The sequence below is a fragment of the Mesocricetus auratus genome, unplaced genomic scaffold (genome assembly GCF_017639785.1).
Source record: "Mesocricetus auratus isolate SY011 unplaced genomic scaffold, BCM_Maur_2.0 Super-Scaffold_100062, whole genome shotgun sequence".
Classification (NCBI taxonomy): Eukaryota; Metazoa; Chordata; class Mammalia; order Rodentia; family Cricetidae; genus Mesocricetus; species Mesocricetus auratus.
In genome coordinates, this window is record NW_024429234.1 from 1,177,034 (window position 1) to 1,198,308 (window position 21,275).

The window sequence follows — 21,275 nt, forward strand, 5'->3', positions numbered from 1 at the left end:
CTGGTAAACAGGCTTACCAGAAAGCCCCACAGTCTATCTGTCTGTGTCACTCCTACTGGGCTAGAATCACACTGCCATGCCCAGTTATTGCATGGGTGCTGGAGATTCAAATTCAGGTTCTCATGCTTACAAAACAAGTATTTTATTCATTGCACCATCCACCCAGCCCTTGTCAACTGCACCTTAATAAAGCTGAGGGTAAGAAAAACAGAGATGGAACCCAGCATACTGAAAGATTTTCTAACTATTATACCATACATTTCTCAGAATTACTGAATATCCTGATTCCTGGGAGAGTTTCTGACCTATAATCCAAAATTCCACAGTCCATATCAAGACTATGGTTTCCACCAGTCAAGGTGGCACACATCTACAATCTCAGCACTGAGGAGGAAGAGACAGGCAGACCTCTGTGAGTTCAAGGCCAGACTGCTCTACAGAGCACTTTCCAGGACAGCCCTCCAAAGCCCCACAGAGAAACCCTGTCTCAAAACACAAATCAAAAACTCCTAGCACTCAGGAGGTAAAGAAAGACAGCATCTCCAAGTGGAAGGTCAGCATGATCTACATAGCAAGTTCCTGTCCAACCAGAGCCACACAGTGAAACCCTCCCTGTCTTACAGTATGTCTTACTTTACACTTACCCTGTCTTTGTCGTGCAGCATATCTGCATAGGATGACCTTAAAAGATAAAGAAAGAAAAGGTAAATCAGAAACCTTTGCTAAGAAAGACATGCATGAGCAAATCAAAGAGTTTCCACATATAAATGCAGTCCTCAATTGGATGGAAAAAGTGTGTCATCCACTTTAAAATATTTTATAAATAGCCTGGTGTGGTAACTCAAGTCTATGGTCTCAAGCATTTCAAGCCTGAGGAAAGGGAATGAGTTTCAGGGCAGCAAAACACAGTCTCAAAAAAAAATTAGTTTTTTAAACTGGGCATAGTATCACTTACCTTTACTCACAGGACTTAGGAGGCAGAAGTAGGTGGATTTCTGCGAGTTTAAGGCCAACATGGCTTACATAGTAAGACTTTGTCTCAAATAAATAAATAAATGAAAATTTTATTTATTTGGGGCAAGAAATACATGCACCATGGAACATATGTGGAAGTCAAAGAACAATTTTGTGGAAGCTAGTGCTATCCTTAAACCATGTGAGCGAAAATCTTTAGGCTTGGCAGCAAGCACCTGTACCACTGAGTCATATTGTCAGCTTCCAAGATTTATTTTAGTATAATCAGCTACTATCAATCACTACTATTGCAAAAAAAAAATCATCTCAGAGCAGATGTTCTTCTCAGGCCCAAAACTGCCCTAGTAGTTAACCTAGAGAAGTAATGTTATTTATTTATGGGTGTATCTGGAGGTCAAAGGTTAATTTGCAAGAATCATCTTTTTTTGGGGGGGGGTTTGAGACAGGGTTTCTCTGTATTGCTCTGGACACTATCCTGGCACATGCTCTGCAGACCAGGCTGGCCTCGAACTCACAGAGATCAGCCCACCTCTGTCTCCCGATTGCTGGGATTAAAGGTGTGTGCCACCACCGCCCAACAGGAATCAATTCTTTCCTTCCACCTTCACATGGACCCTGGGGGTGGAACTCAGGTTGTTAGTATTGGTGGTGAACACCTTTAACCTGCTGATCCATTTCACAGGCCCACCAGCTAGCCTATAACAGTAATCTATAACCATGAATATCCTGACCGTATAACACTCAATAATCCTAACACTTGACATAATCTTGAATAATTATTGTACATCTTAGAACAACCCCATATATCCAACTAGGAAGAGGAACTGGGAAAGGGAGGGCATATGCTGCTCTGTATGTAAGGTTCATCAGGCTCAGAAGTTGACATCACATCGGAGGGAAACGATTGGCTAATACACTGTGTAAAGAGAAGAAAGCAGCATCCATATTTTAGTTCATAGCATATCATCAGGGGACAATAAAAGGCTAAATAACGGTGTGCAAAGGGAAGAAAATCAAGTAGAAGAGACTTCACGAGAGGACTGAGGGCAGGTGGGGATGGGAACATGAGCACGTGTTGAGGGGAGGAGGAGAGTGCTGAGGAGGACAGCTGGGGTGGTGCATTTAGGGGTTGGACAGAAGTTAGGTGCAAGGGAATCTCCCAGGAGTGTATGGGGAGGACCCCAGGTTAGACTCCTAGAAATAGTGGTAAGTAGCCTAAATGGGTCGTCTCCTATGACCAGATTGGTATCATCAGAGAGGCATCATTCAGGATCTAATGGAGGCAGATGCAGAGACACAGCCAAATATTAAGCAGAGTTTAGAGGAGAGTAGGAGCAAGAGGAGTCAAGGACACCACAGAAAGGCTCCCACGATCAACTAGCCAGATTCACAGGGGCTGTATGAGATTGACCTAGGCACTCTGCATATATGTTACAGTTACGTAACTTGATCTTCTTATGTGACTCCTAACAGTGGGAACAGGGGCTGTCTCTTTATTGGCTTTTGGGACCCTATTCCTCATACTGCGTCATCTTGCCCAGCCTTAATGCAAGGAGTGGTGCTTAGTCTTATATGTCATATTTTATTGATATTCATAGGAGATGGAAGAGGAGGGGATTTGGGGGGAGGGACTGGAAGGGGAAGATGAGGGGGGGAGGTTTCAGCCAGGATACAAAATAAAGATGAATTAAAAAAAAAAGAATAAAATCACATCCATATTTTCTACCATAGCAACTAAAAATTCTGGAAACTGGGGCCAAGGGTGGAATTCAGTGGCATAACAAATGCCTAGCATCTAGCATGTGTAAAGCCATCAATTAGATCCCCAACACGACACAAATAGGTAAATAAATAAAAAGTAAAAAGCTGGAAACCCTGTATCAGGGGCAAGTGAATACCCAGGACTCAGGTCACAGCTCAAAGAGGCTTTCTGGGAACTCCAGGGGAAACTGAGGCACTCAGCAAAAGAGGCCTCCAACTTTCTGCCAGCACCACTGGGAAGGCTTGTCTAAAATGCAGATTTTCTACACACACCAAGCCAAATCAAGATGGAGTCTGGAGGCTGCACTTGAGCCAACTCTACTGCAGGCAGTTTTAACACTGGCTGTGTATACTCTACACTTGCAGAACGCTACACTGAAAGAATACTTTTCCCTCTGAACCACCTACAGCCCTTCCTATGCTTACTTTATTCTCCCCAAGTTTAGGAGGTGCTGCGGTTGCCAGCCAGTGATAGAATACTTACCTAGTATGCTCTAAATAAAGATGAGGCTATAATCCCAAGAATCCTCACTTCATTCTCCATCTACCCCCCTGTATTGGCTAGGTTTCGCTTTTGCTTTTTTGGTCCATTTTGGTTTTGAGACAGGTTCTCAACTATGTATCCCTACCTGGCCTGGAACTTGATACATAGACCAAGCTGTTCTTGAACACAAGGAGATCCACCTGCCTCAAAAATGTTCAGCTTAAGGTACACACCACCACCAGCTTGGACTGTTTTAACTGTCAACTGGATATAACTAGAAGCACCTAAAAAGGAAATCTGAGCACGGAATCATCTACATCAGGCTGGCCAATGGGTACTCTGCGGGGCATGTCTTGCCACAATTAGAATCACCGAGTAGCTGCACCTGAAGAGTTTCCTTAATCAATTCTGAGCTAGGAGCTGGAGAAATCAGAGGTTAAGAGCATTGGCAGCTCTTCCAGATAAAGTTTAATTACCAGCAACCACAAGGTGGCTCACAGCCATCTCTAATAGAAACTGATGCCCTCTTCTGGCATGTAGGTGTATATGCAGATAGAGCACCATATACATAAAATAAATCTTTACATTTAAAAAAAAATCTGAGCTATCAAAAAAGAAAACATTCTGAGGTGCACAGATATTCTGATATACATATAATTAATTTTTTTATCCCTTTGATTCTGTTGCTCTAGAGGACTCTGAGTAAAATAAATTATGGTACCAGGAGTGGTGCTGGAGAACAGAATTGTGAGGATTTGTTTCTCTAGTGGGCTTAGTAGTGTCTGGAACAGATTCTTCAGCTGAATGGAATCTACAGTCACTAAAAACCCCTCAGACAGCTAGGCATGGTGGTGCACAGTTTTGATCCCAGCACTTAGGAAGCAGAGGCAGGCAGAATCTCTGGGTTGGAGACCAGATAGGCTCACAAAACAAGTTCTAGGACAGCCAGGGCTACAAAAAGAAATCCATCTTGAAACAAAAAACTTCCTCAGATAGTATGGACAGCACTGAAATCCCATGGTGTGCACTATTTAAAGAATTTATTGAGATAAATGTATTTGAGTCCCAATTCTCCTCTTGTGAGGTATAGGGAATTTAGTGACTCTGTGTATGAAATCTTCCAACATTTGAGGAAAAATAAAAACAGTGGTGCTGGTTCATTCCTTTAAGCATCTTTGGACAAAGTTACGAAGACAAAAATGATTGGGTAATAAAATTGACTGGCTCCAGATGCACATGAACAATCTGAAGGTTTGTTAAGTGTGCACTGGGAGACTCTTCTGCACATAGCACCCACACTCCCCAAAAATGCATTAAGCAAGTGAGCTTTAAAAGGTAACAACAGCCAAGTTACACCTGAGATGTTGAGAACCTGTAGTTACCGGGTCTCAAAAGTCAGAGTAGTCCCAGAATAGCTGTCACTCACTGGGGAGCTATGACCAGTAGTTACCTAGTTTACAAGGTGGGGTGCCCCAGTAGTCCCAGTCTGGCACCTGGAGCCCAGAAAGTTGTTGGAGAATGGCTACTACCTATTCCACCCTGAAAGCTTGGAAACTCTGGTTCTGCTGTCAAAGAAGGAAGCAGCAACAGCAGCAGAGCAAACTGACTCATTGGCAAGAGGGGAGGCCAAGCAAGTCAAGGGGGGGGGGGGACTTCCTTCTGCAATGCCCTTTCCTCATCTGGGTGCCACCAGAGAGGAGCCACCCAAAATCAGGGTGGTCTTCCCACCTCACCCAAGACAATAGGGAAAATTCTTCAGGTGTCTAATTGTGGCAAGTAAGCATTGAAAGCAACCACAACAAACACCTACTCAGTCCCATCTGCACTGTCTACAGGGAACGTTCACCCATTTCCATTTACTCTTCCAGCCCTTCTTTTTACAAAAAATAAGCAACACTTTATTTCTGACACAAAGCAGTCTACACTTGCTGTCTTCATGTACCATATTGTGAAAATCACTCTACCAGCGGAGGATGAAATCAAAATAAAGAACTTCATTTCTGTTTTCCCAGTTGCATTCTATTTTGCTATATAGATACACCATGGGTTTGCCTAACAATGTTGATAGACATTTACGTTATTTTCAATGCTTTGCTATTTCTGACTGTGAATAAAACCAACCAAGCCGAGAATAAAGAAAAATATTTATTGGGTGCTAATTAGGATTTCAAGTTAAGATAAATTCATGTACTGTTGAAAATATGCTCCCTAGACGGGTGTTGGTGGCACACGCCTTTAATCCCAGCACTCGGGAGGCAGAGTTCGACACCAGCCTGGTCTACAGAGCAAGTTCCAGGACAGCCTCTAAAACAATACTGAGAAACCCTGTCTTGAAAAACACCAAAAAAAAAAAAAAAGAAAAAAAAAAAGAAAAAAAAAAGAAAAAAGAAAAAAAGAAAGAAAGGAAATATGCTCCCTATTCATTTTGTGTGCTGTGTGTACATTCACGTGTATATGTGTGCACAAGTACAAGTTTATACAAGCATGTGAAAACTGGAGGACTCTCCAGTCATCCTCATTTATACTATGCACCTTCTTTGAGTCAGGGTCTCCCACTGACCTAGTTCACCAATTAGAATAGACGTGCTGGTAGCAAGCCCCAGGGATCCTCCTGTCTCCACTTACCTGGTGCTAAGATTACAAGCAGGTGTCACCATGCCCGCTTTTTGTTTGCTTGTTTTTAATGTGAATTCTGGGGCTAGAGAGATGATTCAGTAGTTAAGAGCACCTGCTGCTCTTGCAAAGGACCTGGGTTTGATTCCCAGTACCACATGGTGGCTCACAACTCTAGTACCTGGGAATCCAATACCCTCTTCTGACCTATGTGGGCACTGTACATATGTGGTGCACAGATGTATATTCAAGCATAAATATAAAATAAAAAGAAGAGCCAGATGGAATGAACTTACCTTTAACCTTAGCACTTGGGAAGCAGAGCCAGATCTCTATGAGTTCAAGTCCAGCCTGGTCTACATACCAATGATACATAGTAAGCCTGTCTTAAATAAAATCTCAGGACTGGAGAGATGGCTCAGCAGTTTAGAGCACTGACTACTCTTCCAGAGGTCCTAAGTTCAATTCCCAGCAACCACATGGTGACTCAAAATCATCTATAATGGGATCCAAAGCCCTCTTCTGTCTGATGCTATCTTCTGTGGTGCAAGAATACATGGAAATAGAATACTCATATACATAAAATACATAAATAAATCCTAGGAAATAAATAAAATACAACATAACTATTTTATTTTTAATTATATATGCATAAGTCTATCTGTGTGAGGATACATGTACCTGTGAGTGCAAGTACCCACAGAGTCCAGAAGGGGGCATCAGATCTTCCAGAGCTAGCTACACCCTCTTAACTGCTGAGCCATCTCTCCTCTTTTTTTCTTTTTTCTTTTTTTGGCTTTTCGAGACAGGGTTTCTCTGTGTAGCTCTGGCTGTCCTGGAACTAGTTCTTGTAGACTAGGCTGGCCTTGAACTCACAAAGATCCGCCCGCATCTGCCTCCTGAGTGCTGGGATTAAAGGTGTGTGCTGCCACCACCACCCGGCCCCTACCTACTTTTTGAAAGATATGTCCACTCACTAGCTTCCTGGATGTATCAGCCACTCACTGCTCACCACTCCACTGACATAACTCACCCTTACCACCGCCTGCTCCCTGCTGTTGCTAATGGTCATCCGCACTCAGGACACCTCAGCAGCTTGACCCTAACAGTTACTTCCTCCTTCCTAAAGGTCCCTTTTCTTCCCATCCCAACTTTCCTTCTGGTTCTGCTTCTGCCTCCTCAGCTAATCCTAATTTTACTTTCCAGACTCCTCCTTTGTTGAGATGCTACAACATCTCTCAATTTCAACTCTCCCAAGTTCTACGAATTCTGTGTCTCAAGACACATGCTTCTTTCTAATGCTAGCATCATCATCTGAATGTCCAAACCTTAGCACCGAATGCGCAACACCTTTCCCTCTAGAACACTGCCCATTCTTCCAGTGCCCCCTCAGGGAATGGCATCTCCATCTACCTAGTCACTCTAACCAGAAGACGTCTTGGTCCTTCTAGAACTTTGTCTCCCTTAACTGCATACAGTGATTTTCTAAACTCAAGCTCCTCCAAACTGCTTTTCCCTCACCTCCACTGCTTCTATTTTAGGATTACAGAAACCACCACTCTTCTCTCTCTCCAACCTACTTCCCACACTGCTTTCATCAAGTGTTTTATTCTCCTAGTTAACATCTCAACTGCTCAGAAAACAAAGTCCAAAATCTATTTTCAAAACTAATGTCGCCGGGCGGTGGTGGCCCACGCCTTTAATCCCAGCACTCGGGAGGCAGAGGCAGGCGGATCTCTGTGAGTTCCAGGCTGGGCTGGACCGACAGCCTCCAAAACAATACAGAGAAACCCTGTCTCGTAAAAACCAAAAAAACTAATGTCACTGAGCCCTATCCACCTGCAGCCAGCTGAGAAGCAAACCTTGTTACCTGGCAATTTCCTGATGGTAATCATAGTGTTCATCTTCCTCCAACCATTCCAGGGATCCCGTGGTTGGATTGGCACGACTGCAGAAGACCTTCATGTCGCCAACTGGCTCCTCAATGTTTGCACAGAAATGCAGTCTTGCCAATTTACTTCTTAGGAACAGATCTGGCTATCAGAAACCTAGTCAATTATAATGAAGGCAAGGGATAAGAAAACAAAAAGGGGGGAAAAAACAGACAAAAATGTCAAAATCACTTAAAATTTTTATTAATGGCACAGGTCTTCAATCTGATCTCTGGCAAAGAGAGTTAGGAGGATCTCTGTTAAGTTCAAGGCCAGCATGGTCTACATGGGAAGTTTTAGGTCAGCAAGAACTAAATAGTGGCCTGGTGGTGGTGGTGGTGGTGGTGGTGGTGGTGGTGGTGGTGGTGGTGGTGGTGGTGGTGGTGGTGCACGCCTTTAATCCCAGCACTCGGGAGGCAGAGGCAGGCGGATCTCTGTGAGTTCCAGGCTGGGCTGGACTGACAGCCTCCAAAACAATACTGAGAAACCCTGTCTCGTAAAACCAAAAAAAAAAAAAAAAAAAAAAAACTAAATAGTGATAGATCCTCTCAAAAAAATATTAATCAGTATTTTAATATTTCCAGCAAGAGTCATCTCATTTTATATACAGTATAAGAACTATAAGCCAACCGTGTGGTGGTGGCACACGCCTTTAGTACCAGCACTTGGGAGGCAGAGGCAGGCGGATCTCTGTGAGTTCGAGACCAGCCTGGTCTACAAAAGCTAGTTCCAGGACAGCCTCCAAAGCCACAGAGAAACCCTGTCTCAAAAAACAAACAAAACAAAAGCTATAAGCCAGGTGGTGGTGGCACACTCCTATAATCCCAGCACTTGCAAGGCAGAGGGCAGGCCGACCTCTGTGAGTTCGAGGCCAGTCTGGTATACCGATCGAGTTCCAGGACAGGCACCAAAACTACGCAGAGAAACCTTGCCTTAAAAAAAGAAAAAAAAAAAACTATAATAAAAGTCTACAGACTCAGCACATAGGAGGCTGAGGTAAAGGATCTGAAGTTTGATGTCAACCTGGGCAGCGCCGTGAGACCTTACCACAAAAACAAGAGCAAAATACACGTGATGGTGTGCATGTCTTCAATTCCAGAATTAGAAAGGGAAAGGCAGGAGGATCTTTATGAGTTCCACGCTTGTCAGAACTAGAATGAGACCCTGTCTTGAGGGGGTCGGGGGAGACAAAGACAAATAAGGAAAAAAAAAAACATAACAAATATATCATGCTGTCTGGAAATTTTGGCGCTCTTCAGAAATCCCAACAGGATCAAAGTGTCAAAGTGCCTCACAAGTTCATCCGGGTCCAGCCCTCAGATGAAGGCCAGTGAGATGCAGAGCGAGCAAGAGCGCCAAAGTGGTGATTCCTCGGCATATCAAACACACTCATCTGTGGTGTTTGGAACGCCCTGAGCGCCACTCCAGTTTTAGTAAAAAGCATGTCTACGTAGGGCGCACGCATTTATTGCACCACTGCGGGCAAATGTTGTGAACTGAATGGTTTCCAACTACTGAGAACTCTAAGAGAGCCGTGCCGAGTAAGAGAATGGCCGGACGGTCCGGGCGTGTGTGGCCGACGCGACAGTCTTGTGCCCGGGGCCCTGCTCTGCGCTCAGCCACGTTCTGAGAAAGGACAGTCACCCGTGCGGACGGCTGCGGCGGGCTGGCTGGGCAGACCTGTCCGCCAGGGTGCTTTAACAACTCCACGTGGACTCGGGAAAAGTCCACGAGTGCTCCGGGGACCCGGACACACCCACGCCAGGGCCCTCCGCCAGAGCCCTAGAAATGAGTTCCGAAAGCGGGCTGCACCTAGGGCCAGCCACGGCCCTACCTCCCGAGCACCGCCAACAGCTCACCCGCTGCGGGACACGCTCCGCTCGCCGCCAACGCCGCGGCCACTCCGCCTCACCCTCCACCCGGGGGCGGGGCCCCAGCGCGTAGGCGTCACGTTCGACGCGCCGCGGCCCTCCGCGAAGCGGAAGCGGTCTCCCGGCGCACCCCGCGCCTTCCCACAGTGCCCCTCGACAGTCGCTATGGAGGCCGGCAGGACCGCGGTGTTGCGCGTGAAGCGCAAGCGTAGCGCGGAGCCCGCGGAGGCTCTCGTGCTGGCCTGTAAACGCCTCCGGAGCGGCGAGGTCGCGTCGTCTGCCCAGGGGACGCCGGAGGCTCCGGAGACAGCGTCCGAGAGTAATGTCTTCCAGTTGGTTGCTACGGTGCGCTCCCAGGTACGAGGTGGAGGTGGACTCTGTGTGGAAGGGAGCTTTGAACGCGACCCGTGTGCAAACAGTTGCTGAGGCGGTCGTCCTTTTTCTGTCGCCCCTCAGGAGGAGCCAATCCAGCAGCTCGTGCGGGCCGCCCTGCGCCCGTCCCGGAGCAGCCAGCTGCGTATCCGCCGCGATCTTCGAGCCTCTGTTCGCGAGGTCCGTAAAGAGGGCCGCTACAAGGTAGTCTCCAGCCACCGAGCCTCAGGGATCGGCGGCAGTTTGGAGCCACGGTGTGTGTCGGAAGACGTCGGGGACGCGGGCTTCCAGTTGTTGGACCTGGTGCACGAGGAGGGAGACCCGGAGGCGGCTGCCACAGGCAGCTGCAAAGTGAGTACTGAATGCCCCCCCACCCCCCTGCACGGCTCCCAAAGGCAGAGACAACCACACGCTCTAAGCGTAAGGATGGATAATCCACTCTAAACGGTAGCCTCCTTTTACCTGTGTGGGGTTTTGTGTGTGTTTGTTTCGAGCTAGAGTTTTGCTGTGTAGCCCTCGTTGACAGAGCACTGGCTGTGTACCCCAAGCAGGCCTCTGACACACAGCAGTGTTCCGGCTTCAGCTGCCTCAGAGCTGGGGTGGGAGGGGGTGTGCCACCGGCACCCCTCACGATTGGTTTTTTAGCTCCTTTCCCCCAACCCCACTTAAGTCTCTTTGTCTGCGGTGGCGCACACCTTTGATCCTAGCGGTTTTGTGTGGCAGTGACAGGTCGATCTCTATGAGTTCCAGGCCAGCCAAGACGTGAAGATCTCTTTGTGTTCATGGACAGCCAGGGCTCCACAGGCCCTGTCTCAAAATAAACAAAATTGTTGTACACCTTTTGCAAAGTAGGAATGGGCCTATTTAAAATATTTACATTATTATTTAGAGATTATGTTAGACTTGTTGCTCTGACAAATGAAGGGTGTTTTGTTTTGTTTTGTTTTAAGCTCACAACTTCAGAGGTTTGGTCCATGGTCTGCCTGCTCATTGCTGTGGATCTCTATTGTAGAAGAGTACTATGGCAAGAGGAGTATGTAGATTAAAGTTCGGCCAGATCTCAGCCGGGCGTTGGTGGCGCACGCCTTTAATCCCAGCACTCGGGAGGCAGAGACGGGTGGATCTCTGTGAGTTCGAGGCCAGCCTGGTCTACAAAGAAGTTTCAGGACAGCTTCCAAGACAATACAGAGAAACCCTGTCTCGAAAAACCAAAAAAAAAAAAAGTTTGGCCAGATCTCAGTGAGTTTGAGGCCAGCCTGGTCTTTAAAGTTTTTTGAAGTTTGTTTATGTTTTCCTAATAATCATGCTTTCAAGATTTAACCTAGGTAAATAATTCAACAAAAGTACACAGCTGTGGCCTTAACAAAAAATACTGTTGATTTCATAAGTTATTGTGCTATATACCTAGTGAGTTTGGGCTTTGCTGGCACTGCTTTTGGGGCAAGTGTTCTTCCAGAAAACTATATCCCTAACTGTATTTTCCTTTAATTTGTTTAGTCTTCACAAATACTATGAATTAGGTGCTTTAATCATCATTTTGCTTTTGCTTTTCCAAAAAAGCTTTTATTAGCATTCATTGATTAATCAAGGTAGTAGGTTTCCTTAGGACATTAATTTGTGGAGACATTGCCACATTAGATCAGTGATTCTCAACCTTCCTAATACAGTTCCTCATGTTGTGGTGACCCCCCAAACTATAAAATTATTTCATTGCACCAGGCAGTGGTGGCACATACCTTTAATCCCAGTGCTCAGGAGGCAAAGGCCAGCCTGAGCCATAGAGCTAGTTCCAGGACAACCAGGGTTACACAGGGAAACCCTGTCTCTGAGGAAAAGAAAAAAAAAGTTCATAACTGTAATTTTGTTAGTTGTGAGTTGTAATATAAATAGCTGATATACAGGATATCTGATATGCCACCCCCAAAGAGGTCACAACCTACAAGTGGAGGAAAAACACTGACTTAGAGGCAGAACAACTGTGAAAGAAGACATGGTAAAGCTGTATATCGTCTGCATTCCATAGAGTACAGGTGACTAAGCTTTGTGTTTCTCTAAAGAAACCATCTAGTATTGCAGGTAACCATTTGTGTGCTTGTTTTTCCTGGAAAGATAATTTGTACCTGTAGTCAGTAGATCAGAACAAGATCCTTTCCTTCTATTGGTTGATTGACATGCAGCCCTCAGATAGTGTTAAGTGTTGGTGCTTTTCAGGGTAATCTCTACTTTTTAAGGGGAATGACAGTGAAATTAGGTAAGGACTTGTTTTCCCCAGGATTGCCACCATTTTCCAAATGCAGAAATGACATAACTCATTTCAATACTGCTTAAAGATATACATGGGGCTATAGAGATGGCTCAGCAGTTTACTTGCTGTTTCATCATGCGGACCTACTTTTGGTTCCCAGCACCTACATAAGGCACCTTAAAACTGCCCGTTACTTCAGTTCAAGTGGATTCAATGCCTTCTGGAATCTAAGCACAGTGTACAAGTAGTATCCATATTTTAAAGGAATAGGCATACACAATGATTTGGAGTATTACGATTGATAACCCTAAGCCGGGCGTTGGTGGCGCATGCCTTTAATCCCAGCACTCGGGAGGCAGAGGCAGCAGGAGGATCTCTGTGAGTTCCAGGCCAGCTTGGCCTACAGAGTGAGTTCCAGTACAGCCTCCAAAACAATACAGAGAAAGCCTGTCTTGAAAAACCAAAAAAAGATTGGTAACTCTAAAGCGTTGCAACATGGGAGGTATATGTTTAACAACAGAATGTGAAACTGAAAATATAAGGGCATATATGTAGACAATAAAAATAATTTTTCTGAGGGCTGGTGAAAATGCTCAGCAGGTAAAGGTACAACCTGAGTTCAATCCCTGGGATCCGCTTGTGCATCATGGCATGTACACCCAGGTAATACTGTCTTGTTTCCTTTCTGGTGCTGTGATGCGTTTTTAAACAAAAGTAAAAGGGTAGTAAAGGGTTTAGGAACTTGAAGCAAAAACCATGTAAAATGCTTCTTTTGTTGTTGTTTTTTTGGGGGGGATTGTTTGTTTGTTTTTTTCTTTTGAGGCAAGGTCTCACTATGTAGTTTTGGATGTCCTAGAACTCAGTATATAGACCTATGTAGACCAGGCTGGTCTTAAACTTAGAGATCTGTGTGCCTTGGCCATTTGAGTGTTGGGACTGAAGGGATGTGCACCACTATGCCATGCTGGAAAATGTTTCCTGGTATCTTGCTCTCTCTGGCTTATGCTTAGCTTTCTTTTGTAGCCCAAGCTCAGGAAATGGTACAGCATAATCTGTGCCCTTCTATAATTAACAAGGTAATCACTCACAGACAAGGCCACTGGCCAATCTATATAATACCTCAATTGAGATTCTCTTTTCTGGTGACTCAAGACTATGTGAGGTTGACAGTTAAAGCTAACAAGGACACACACAATTGTAATAAAGAAAATTTTCTACAAAATATAATGGCTCAATGCCTATAAGCCTATAATGCTATCATTTAAGAAACTGAAGCAAGATTTCCAAGTGTTTGACACCAGTCTGGGCTCCATAGTTCAGGCCAGTAATAAAAGTTGCGGGGGGGGGGGGGGGACCGACACGGACGGACACGGGACACTCATACACTTAAAACAAAAGGAAAAAAATCTTTGAGGAGGAGGAAAAGCCTGCACAAAACTTGTACCACTAATTTTATGACTGTAGACTAAAGGAACATTCACCTTGGTTTGTATATGACAATCATCACTCTCCCGCTGTTTGCTTTGGTGATAAAACATTCCTACTTATATATGGTAGCTGGTTTTAGCTATGTAGCTTTCTGTGATGAACTTGTTTAGAGGGGCAAGCCATCTGAAGCATTTCCCTGCAGCTTCACATTGACCCATGCTCCCAGGACCCTATAGTCTCTGGAGAACATCTTAACCTGGGCTAGTTCTTTTCTGGAACTTTTGTGTTTTCAAGCTCTTCCTTCTTCTTCTTCTTCTCTTCTTCTTTCTTCTTCTTCTTCTTCTTCTTCTTCTTCTTCTTCTTCTTCTTCTTCTTCTTCTTCTTCTTCTTCTTTTCTTTTCTTTTTTCCCCAGTGTTTCAAAGATTTATGTAATAGTTATACAATTCATGCATGAATGTGTTAAAAATGACTCAAGCCTTTATCCAAAAGCAGAGAACAAGTAAACAAAGGAGAAAAAAATCATTAGTAAGTTAGATAAATATCTAATATATAAACTAACAAAGTAGCATACTTAAAATAAATTTACTGTTTGATATAAATTAAAAATATAATGAAAACCTAAACTTCAGGTTAGGAAAAAATATTTTAGAATCACATACCTAAAAACATGTTTACAATCAATACCTACTCCATAATTAAATTCTTACCAAATCAATTAAAAAAGGAAAAAACATGGAATAGAAATTTAATGTTGAATGTTTTTCTTAAACACATTTGAGTATATAATCATATTTGTTTCATTAGTATTTACTAAGAGCTCTTCCTTCTTGCAGAGAGATTATAGGTGACTCTGGTTTTTTTGTTGGTGGTGGTGGTGGATTTTTGTTTGTTTGTTTTTTAAGACTTGTTTATTATGTATGCAGTGTTCTGCCTGCATGTATGCCTACATGCCAGAACTCATTATAGATGGTTGTGAGCCACCATGTGTCTGCTGGGAATTGAACTCAGGACCTTTGCAAGAACAGCCAGTGCTCTTAACCTCTGAGCCACCTCTTCAGCCCAGGTTTTTGTTTTTTAGATTTTTTTTTTGTTTGTTTCGTGTTTTTTGTTTTTTTCCCTTTTTTAAATTTAAATTAGAAACAAGCTTGTTTTACATGTCAATCCGTTTCCTCTCCCTCCCCTCCTCCCCTGGCCCCAACAACTATCCCATCTCCTTTCAGCTCCCCAGGGAGAGTGAGGCCTTCCATGGGGGGATCTTCAAAGTCTGTCTTATCATTGAGAGCAGGGACTAGACCCTCCCCTGTGTGTCTGGACAAAGAGTATTGCTGCATGTGGAACGGGCTCCCAAAGTCCATTCGTATACTAGGGATAAATACTGATCCACTGCCAGAGGCCCCATAGATTGCCCAGGCCTCCTAATTGACACTACTATTGGGGTCTGGGTCGGTCCTATACTAGTTTCCCAGCTATCAGACTGGGGTCCATGAGCTCCCCCTTGTTCAGGTCAGCTGTTTCTGTGGGTTTCTCTAGCCTGGTCTTGACCCCTTTGCTCATCACTCCTCCCTCTCTGCAACTGGATTCCAGGAGTTCAGCTCAGTGTTTAGCTGTGGGTGTCTGCTTCTGTTTCCATCAGCTTCTGGATGAAGGCTCTAGGATGGCATATAAGGTAGTCATCAATCTCGTTTTCATTTGTTTTTTTAAGACAGGGTTTCTCTGTATAACCGTCCTAGCTGTCCTGGAACTCAACTTTGTAGACCAGGCTGTCCTTGAATGCACAGAAATCCACCTGTCTCCAGTCCTGGGACTAAAGGTGTGTGCCACCACTGCCAGGCCTAGTTTTCATTAAATTTAGGATATTGGTCAGTTAAAATTAGCCAGATGACAGATTTTAGTAGGCTTTACCAGGAAACCTATGTGGGCCTATGAGTCCTCAAGGAAGAACATAATAGCAAAGAATATTCAAAAAGACTGTAGAAGCAGGTAGAAAGAGACTAGGCATGTATGGGGATAATGATCTTGAATACTACCTGCACTGTTGGGAGGCAGAGGCCTTCCTGTTGAGCTCTCTGCCAGTTAGGGCTGCATAGTAAAACCCTATCTCAAAACAAAACAAAAAGCATCTTGAACACAGCATGGAAAACAGTAACAGACCTTCATTTACTCAATTTTTTTTTAATTTTTTTTTTTTTTTTTTTTTTTTTTTTGAGACAGAGTTTCTCTGTATTGTTTTAGAAGCTGTCCTGGAACTAGCTCTGTAGACCAGGCTGGCCTCGAACTCAGAGAGATCTACCTGCCTCTGCCTCCTGAGTGCTGGGATTAAAGTTGTGTGCCATCAACGCCCAGCCATTTACTCAATCTTTAGAACATTATTTGAGTCTTATTGCTGTTTTCTTTGTAGACATCTGATCCAGATGTGATCATGTGCAATTCTGTAAAGTTGATCCGTGAGAGGCTGACTATATCTGAAGATGGACCACAAGTGGAGCACCAGAAGGAATCAGAGCACAATGACGACTATGTATATGACATTTACTATACGGAGATGGCCCCACCAGGATGGATTGAGAACATTCTGTCTGTGCAGCCCTACAGCCAGGAGTGGGAGCTGGTAAGGGGGTCCAAGAGGAGGACATGTATCAGTGCACTTTGACTTCATAGACTATTCATTTTTACTTTTGTTTGTTCTTAATTTTAAAATTAATTTTATTTGGTGTGTATGACATTGTACATGTGTGGAAGTCATAGGACAACTTGTTCTTTCTTTCAACCATGTTGGCTCCTTGGATCAAATTTAGAACATCAAGCTTGGTGGCAAGTACCTTTCACTAAACCATCTTGCTATTTTTTTTTAAGACAGGGTCTCATGTAGCCCAGGCTGGTCTCAAACTTGTTGTGTACTTAATAATTTTCTGATCCTTCTATCTCCAAAACGCAATGCTAGGATTATAGACTTGTGCCACCATTCCTTGCTTCCTTCACCACCACCACCCCTTAAAAACTTGCGGGGGTGGGAGATGGGGGAACGGAAGGGGACAGGACAGGATGAGACACACGACTATGTGTGTGTGTAGAATGCATGTTCCTGTTTGTTGGAGCACATGGAGGCCCAAAGTTAATATTGAGTGTCTTCCTTGAAGCAGGGTCTCTCACACAAACTAGAGCTCTCCAATTCCAACTAAACTAACAAGACAGTTTGTCCCAGAGATTCCTATCTCTGCCTCCCATGTTCTGGGGTCTCGGGCAAGCTACTCAACCCACCCAGCTTTACATGGATTCTGGATATCTGAACTCTGGTGGTTGACTTGTACAGCAAGTATTTTATCCACTAAGTCATCTCTCTAACCCCTTATTTTTCTGAAACAGTATCACTTTGTAGTCCAGGCAGGCCTTGAACTTTGGCAGTTTAAATTGCCTCCGTTTACCCAATATTGGGATTACAAATATATAACACATCTGGCTATGAACTACACTCTTGATGTTTTGGTTTTTTGTTTTTTGACTTTTCAAGATAGCTGTGTATAACAGCTCTGGCTGTCCTAGAACTCACTTTGTAGACCAGGCTGGCCTTGAACTCACAAAGATCCACCTGCCTTCTGGATTCCACTCTTTTTTTTCCCCTGTTTTAAAGTTTATTTATTTAGTGTACTTTGGGGTTTTGTCTTCATGTATGTCTGTATGAGGATGTTAGATTACCCGGCACTGTAGTTACAGATGTTGGTGCTGGGAATTGAACTGGCTTCCTTTGGAAGAGTAGCCTATGCTCTTAACCACTGGGTCATCTCTCCAGCGTCTAGATTCCACTCTTAATAAACATTGTTCTTGTTTTTTGCTTAGAAGGAAAATTCTACTCTAAATCCTTTGTAAAAAACCTTGTTTAATACAGCAAATGTATTGGACTACCTACACTGAAGGTTTTGTTCATAATGAATCTCCAGATGTTTTTGAATCTTGATGTTTTCTAAGAGGACCTAGGTTCAATTCCCAGAGTTGTCAAAACCATACATTAACATAAGAACCAAAACAAAAAACAAACAAACAAAAGAACAACTTGCTGGGCAGTGGTGTTGAGAATCCTAGCACTCGGGAGGCAGAGGCAGGTGGATATCTGTGAGTTCAAGGCCAGCCTGGTCTACAGTGCTAGTTCCAGGACAGCCACAGCTACACAGAAACCCTGGCTTGAGAAAACCAAAAAAGTTGTGTATGAGTGTATCTGCATATATCTGTGGGTGCCCTTGGGGGCCTCTATTATCAATTTTGCACATAGGCACCCACCATAGACTACTATGTGGTCTCTAATCCTGCCTTCCTGTACCATTTACTTTGAGATTTTTTTGTGAGCCTAGCCCTTAACGACCGAGTGATCTCTCCAGCCCTATTTGAGGTTTTTTTTTTGTTTTGTTTTTCGAGACAGGGTTTCTCTGTATTGTTTTGGAGGCTGTCCTGGAACTCGCTCTGTAGACCAGGATGGCCTGGAACTCACAGAGATCCGCCTGCCTCTGCCTCCCGAGTGCTGGGATTAAAGGCGTGCGCCACCACCGCCTTGGCCTATTTTGAGTTTTTTGATCCTGATCTTTGGTATTACCCAGTCATAAAACCCCTCTCCCACCAGACAGTCCTTCAGAAATCTTAATATGGATGCCACTACCTTCTCTTTACACTCATTCCCCTCTAATAACATTAGAATGTGGTATCTACCGCTAGATTCTTGAATGGAGTTAAGATTACAGTCTCTTGTAAAGCAGAGTTACATGCACTCCTAATCTGCCGTTTTTAACATTGCACCTTTACTTGAATCTCCCCTCATGTCAGTAGCTTCTTCTAAGGAGCATAACTTGAGAGGTTTTGGACTTAAACTCATGTTTATGTTGAGATGTTCAGGTGAATGATGATCAGCAACCAGAAGATACATATGAAGATGAAGATGATGAAAACAGTGAAAATAATTGGCGCAATGAGTACCCAGATGAAGAAAGCAGTGATGGAGATGAAGATTCTAGAGGTGGGTAGCAACCCAGATGGGTAGGGACTGGTAGAAGTCATGATTGAAGTGAAGATATAATTAATTGATTGGTAATGTTGCAAATGGCTGGCTGAATTCTTTCCAGGGGAACTATTGGGATATACTATCAGTCAGGCCTAGGTTCTAATCCTTAGTTGTTACTGCCTATGTATAAGAAGTTATTTTACTTTTAATATCATTTTTCTCTCTAAAAATGAGACATTATTGGATCAACTTTAGCATTTGGTAAAATGTGTAGCAGCCCATTCTTTTCCCTACTCACATCAAGCAAGAAAGTATTAACAGGGTTGTAGAGATGCTTGATGGCTAAGAGCACTCACTGGCTGCTCTTGAAAAGATCTGGGTTCTTTTTCTAGTACTGATATGGCAGCTCACAATCATCAATTCCATTCTTCTGTTATCTGACCTTTGTGGGCACTAGGTCCTACATGGGGTGCACATACATACATTCAGGAAAAACAATGAAATACATTAAAATAAATAAGAAAACTTGGTGTGGTAACACATGCCTTTAATTCCAGCACTTGGGAGACAGGCAGGTGGTGTGAGTTCAAGGCCAGTCTGGTCTACAAAGTGATTACCAGGACAGCCAGGGCTAGAGAGAAACCCTTTGGTGGGGAGGGGAGTATTAGCATATCAGCCAGCAAGTTTGGTTCCCCTTGCTGTGGAAGGGGAACCAACTTCCATAAATTGTCACTTGACCACCACATATGTGCCCTCTCACACAAATTTAATTTATATATATTGGCTTGAGCAAGTATTTTATTATGAATAAAATCCTTATCTCCTTATAGACTCTAATGAATACAACAGCTTCAGCGAGGAGGAAAGCAGCAGACAATTGATGTGGAGCAAGTACCCTTTGGATGTACTGAAGGAGTTTGACTATGATAACCCCCATGATCTGGATTCAGACTGAGATTCTTCCACAAGCCCTTAAGGGCTCTGTAGAAAGAAAAATTATATCCCAGCACAGTAAAGACTTAACTAAGGGCTCTTCTACTTATAAGTGATAAGTGAAGCCAAGCATGCTAGCTCATGCCTGTAATTTCCAGCATTCAAGAATCTGGGAGCAAAAGGAGGGCTGAAAATGCAAGACTAGCCAAGATTATATAGAAAGTTCTAGGCTAACCTGGTCAAAAGAATAAGATTCTATTAAAACACAAAAACAAGTGATCCTACAGTCTGGAAATAAAATGACGTAAAACCTCCAGCCCAGGTTTTATTATTGTCTTCTATGCCAAGTCCAAAGGAGATGGAGGAAGCTCCTATTTCATCCGCAGCATAATCTACCTTCCAAACTGGAGTGCCTGCCTCCAATGAAGCCTGTTTTCTTTGATGGAGGTCATCTCTACAAGGGCAACAGTGGCTCCCTGCCTGAACTATAGGAAGTACCCCCATCACCTTTGGACTCTGATAATGGTTATAAAGACTGCTCTCATCTTTTGACAGTGGTGCCACAGAACAGTAAGTATTATGCAATCAATACTCTAATAAAAATAAACTTTTTACACAAAAGCAAGCAATTTTGTTTTTTTCCAAGACAAGGTTTCTCTGTAGCTTGTAACCTGTCCTGGAACTCACTCTGTAGACCAGGCTGGCCTCAAACTCAGACATCTACCTGCTTTTGCCTCCAGAATGCTGGAATTAAAGGCATGTACCACTACTTCCCAGCTGCAAGCAGTTCTTTTAAATCCTTTCAATCCGATTATTCTAGGTTTTCTCCGCAGAAAAGGGAGAGGTTAGTAAGATAGGCATTTCATAATTAACTTTATATACTATGGGCTAAGTTAACTGTTTATAGAACTCACAAAAAAAAGTTAGTTGTCCCTCAGTATACTGTGACCAATTGGTTCCAGGACTGCCAAAATCCACCATATATGTAAGTCCTTTACATAAAATGACACAGTATTTGCATATAATCTGTCTTCAGATTATAAAGATCTAATGTAAACACTATCTAAATTGTACATCAGGGATTTTTGTTTGCAGGTAACAGTCTCAGCCCTGGCTATCCTGGAAGTCACTGTATAGTCCAGGCTGGTCTTGAACCAGAAGAGATGGCCTGCCTTTGCATCCCTAGTGCTTGCTGGTTTTTTGGCTTTTTTTTTTTCTTTTATAATCTTAAGTCTTCCAAGTGCTAGTATTACAGGTGCAAGCTATTAAATTGGCTAGATTTTATTTTAACTTAGCTACATGTGATACTATAGGTCTAGGGAAATAACACTGAGAATATTCAACTCAGCAAATGTCCTCTTGTACTGTGATAACTGACCTATTGGAAAGTGAATTACACAGATATCTTCCCACTGTTTACAAGTTCATAAACTCTCATTCTTTCTATAGCATGCTCATTGCTGTGTATGTGTTCATTTAAGTTTTGCTGACATTAAAGGGCCAACAACTTCAAACTGTACCGCATACAAAAGGAACGAACTGCACCACTCACTGTAAATGAAATTAGCACATCAGGAGGTGGATTCAAAGAGACAAAAGACATGGTGGGAAGAATTCCACCATGAAGCTTGAGTACTATAGGAAGTCTGGCTTCTTTCCCATAGAAAGTGTTCCTGG

At 43.5% G+C, this 21,275-nt stretch overlaps 2 protein-coding genes across 2 annotated transcripts in view; one reads left to right on the plus strand and one right to left on the minus strand.

The window, feature by feature from the left end:
• The window catches only part of Prmt7 (protein arginine methyltransferase 7), a 43,967-nt gene extending 34,200 nt beyond the window's left edge, over positions 1-9,767 (minus strand). Inside the window, exons 1-3 of the mRNA XM_040736619.1 lie at positions 9,624-9,767; positions 7,704-7,881; positions 645-681 (exon numbers count right to left, since the gene is read on the minus strand). Of these exons, the coding sequence (XP_040592553.1) occupies positions 645-681; positions 7,704-7,798 (132 nt within the window). The 5' untranslated portion in view covers positions 7,799-7,881; positions 9,624-9,767. The remainder of the gene's footprint in view (positions 1-644; positions 682-7,703; positions 7,882-9,623) is intronic.
• Positions 9,768-9,775: 8 nt separating this feature from the next.
• On the plus strand, positions 9,776-21,046 carry Slc7a6os (solute carrier family 7 member 6 opposite strand). The gene is made up of 5 exons (XM_005076319.4): positions 9,776-9,992; positions 10,092-10,358; positions 16,080-16,289; positions 18,560-18,680; positions 19,496-21,046. Exons 1-5 carry the CDS (start codon positions 9,801-9,803, stop codon positions 19,618-19,620), a joined length of 915 nt encoding a protein of 304 aa, XP_005076376.1. The 5' UTR covers positions 9,776-9,800; the 3' UTR covers positions 19,621-21,046.
• Positions 21,047-21,275: the final 229 nt, after the last annotated feature.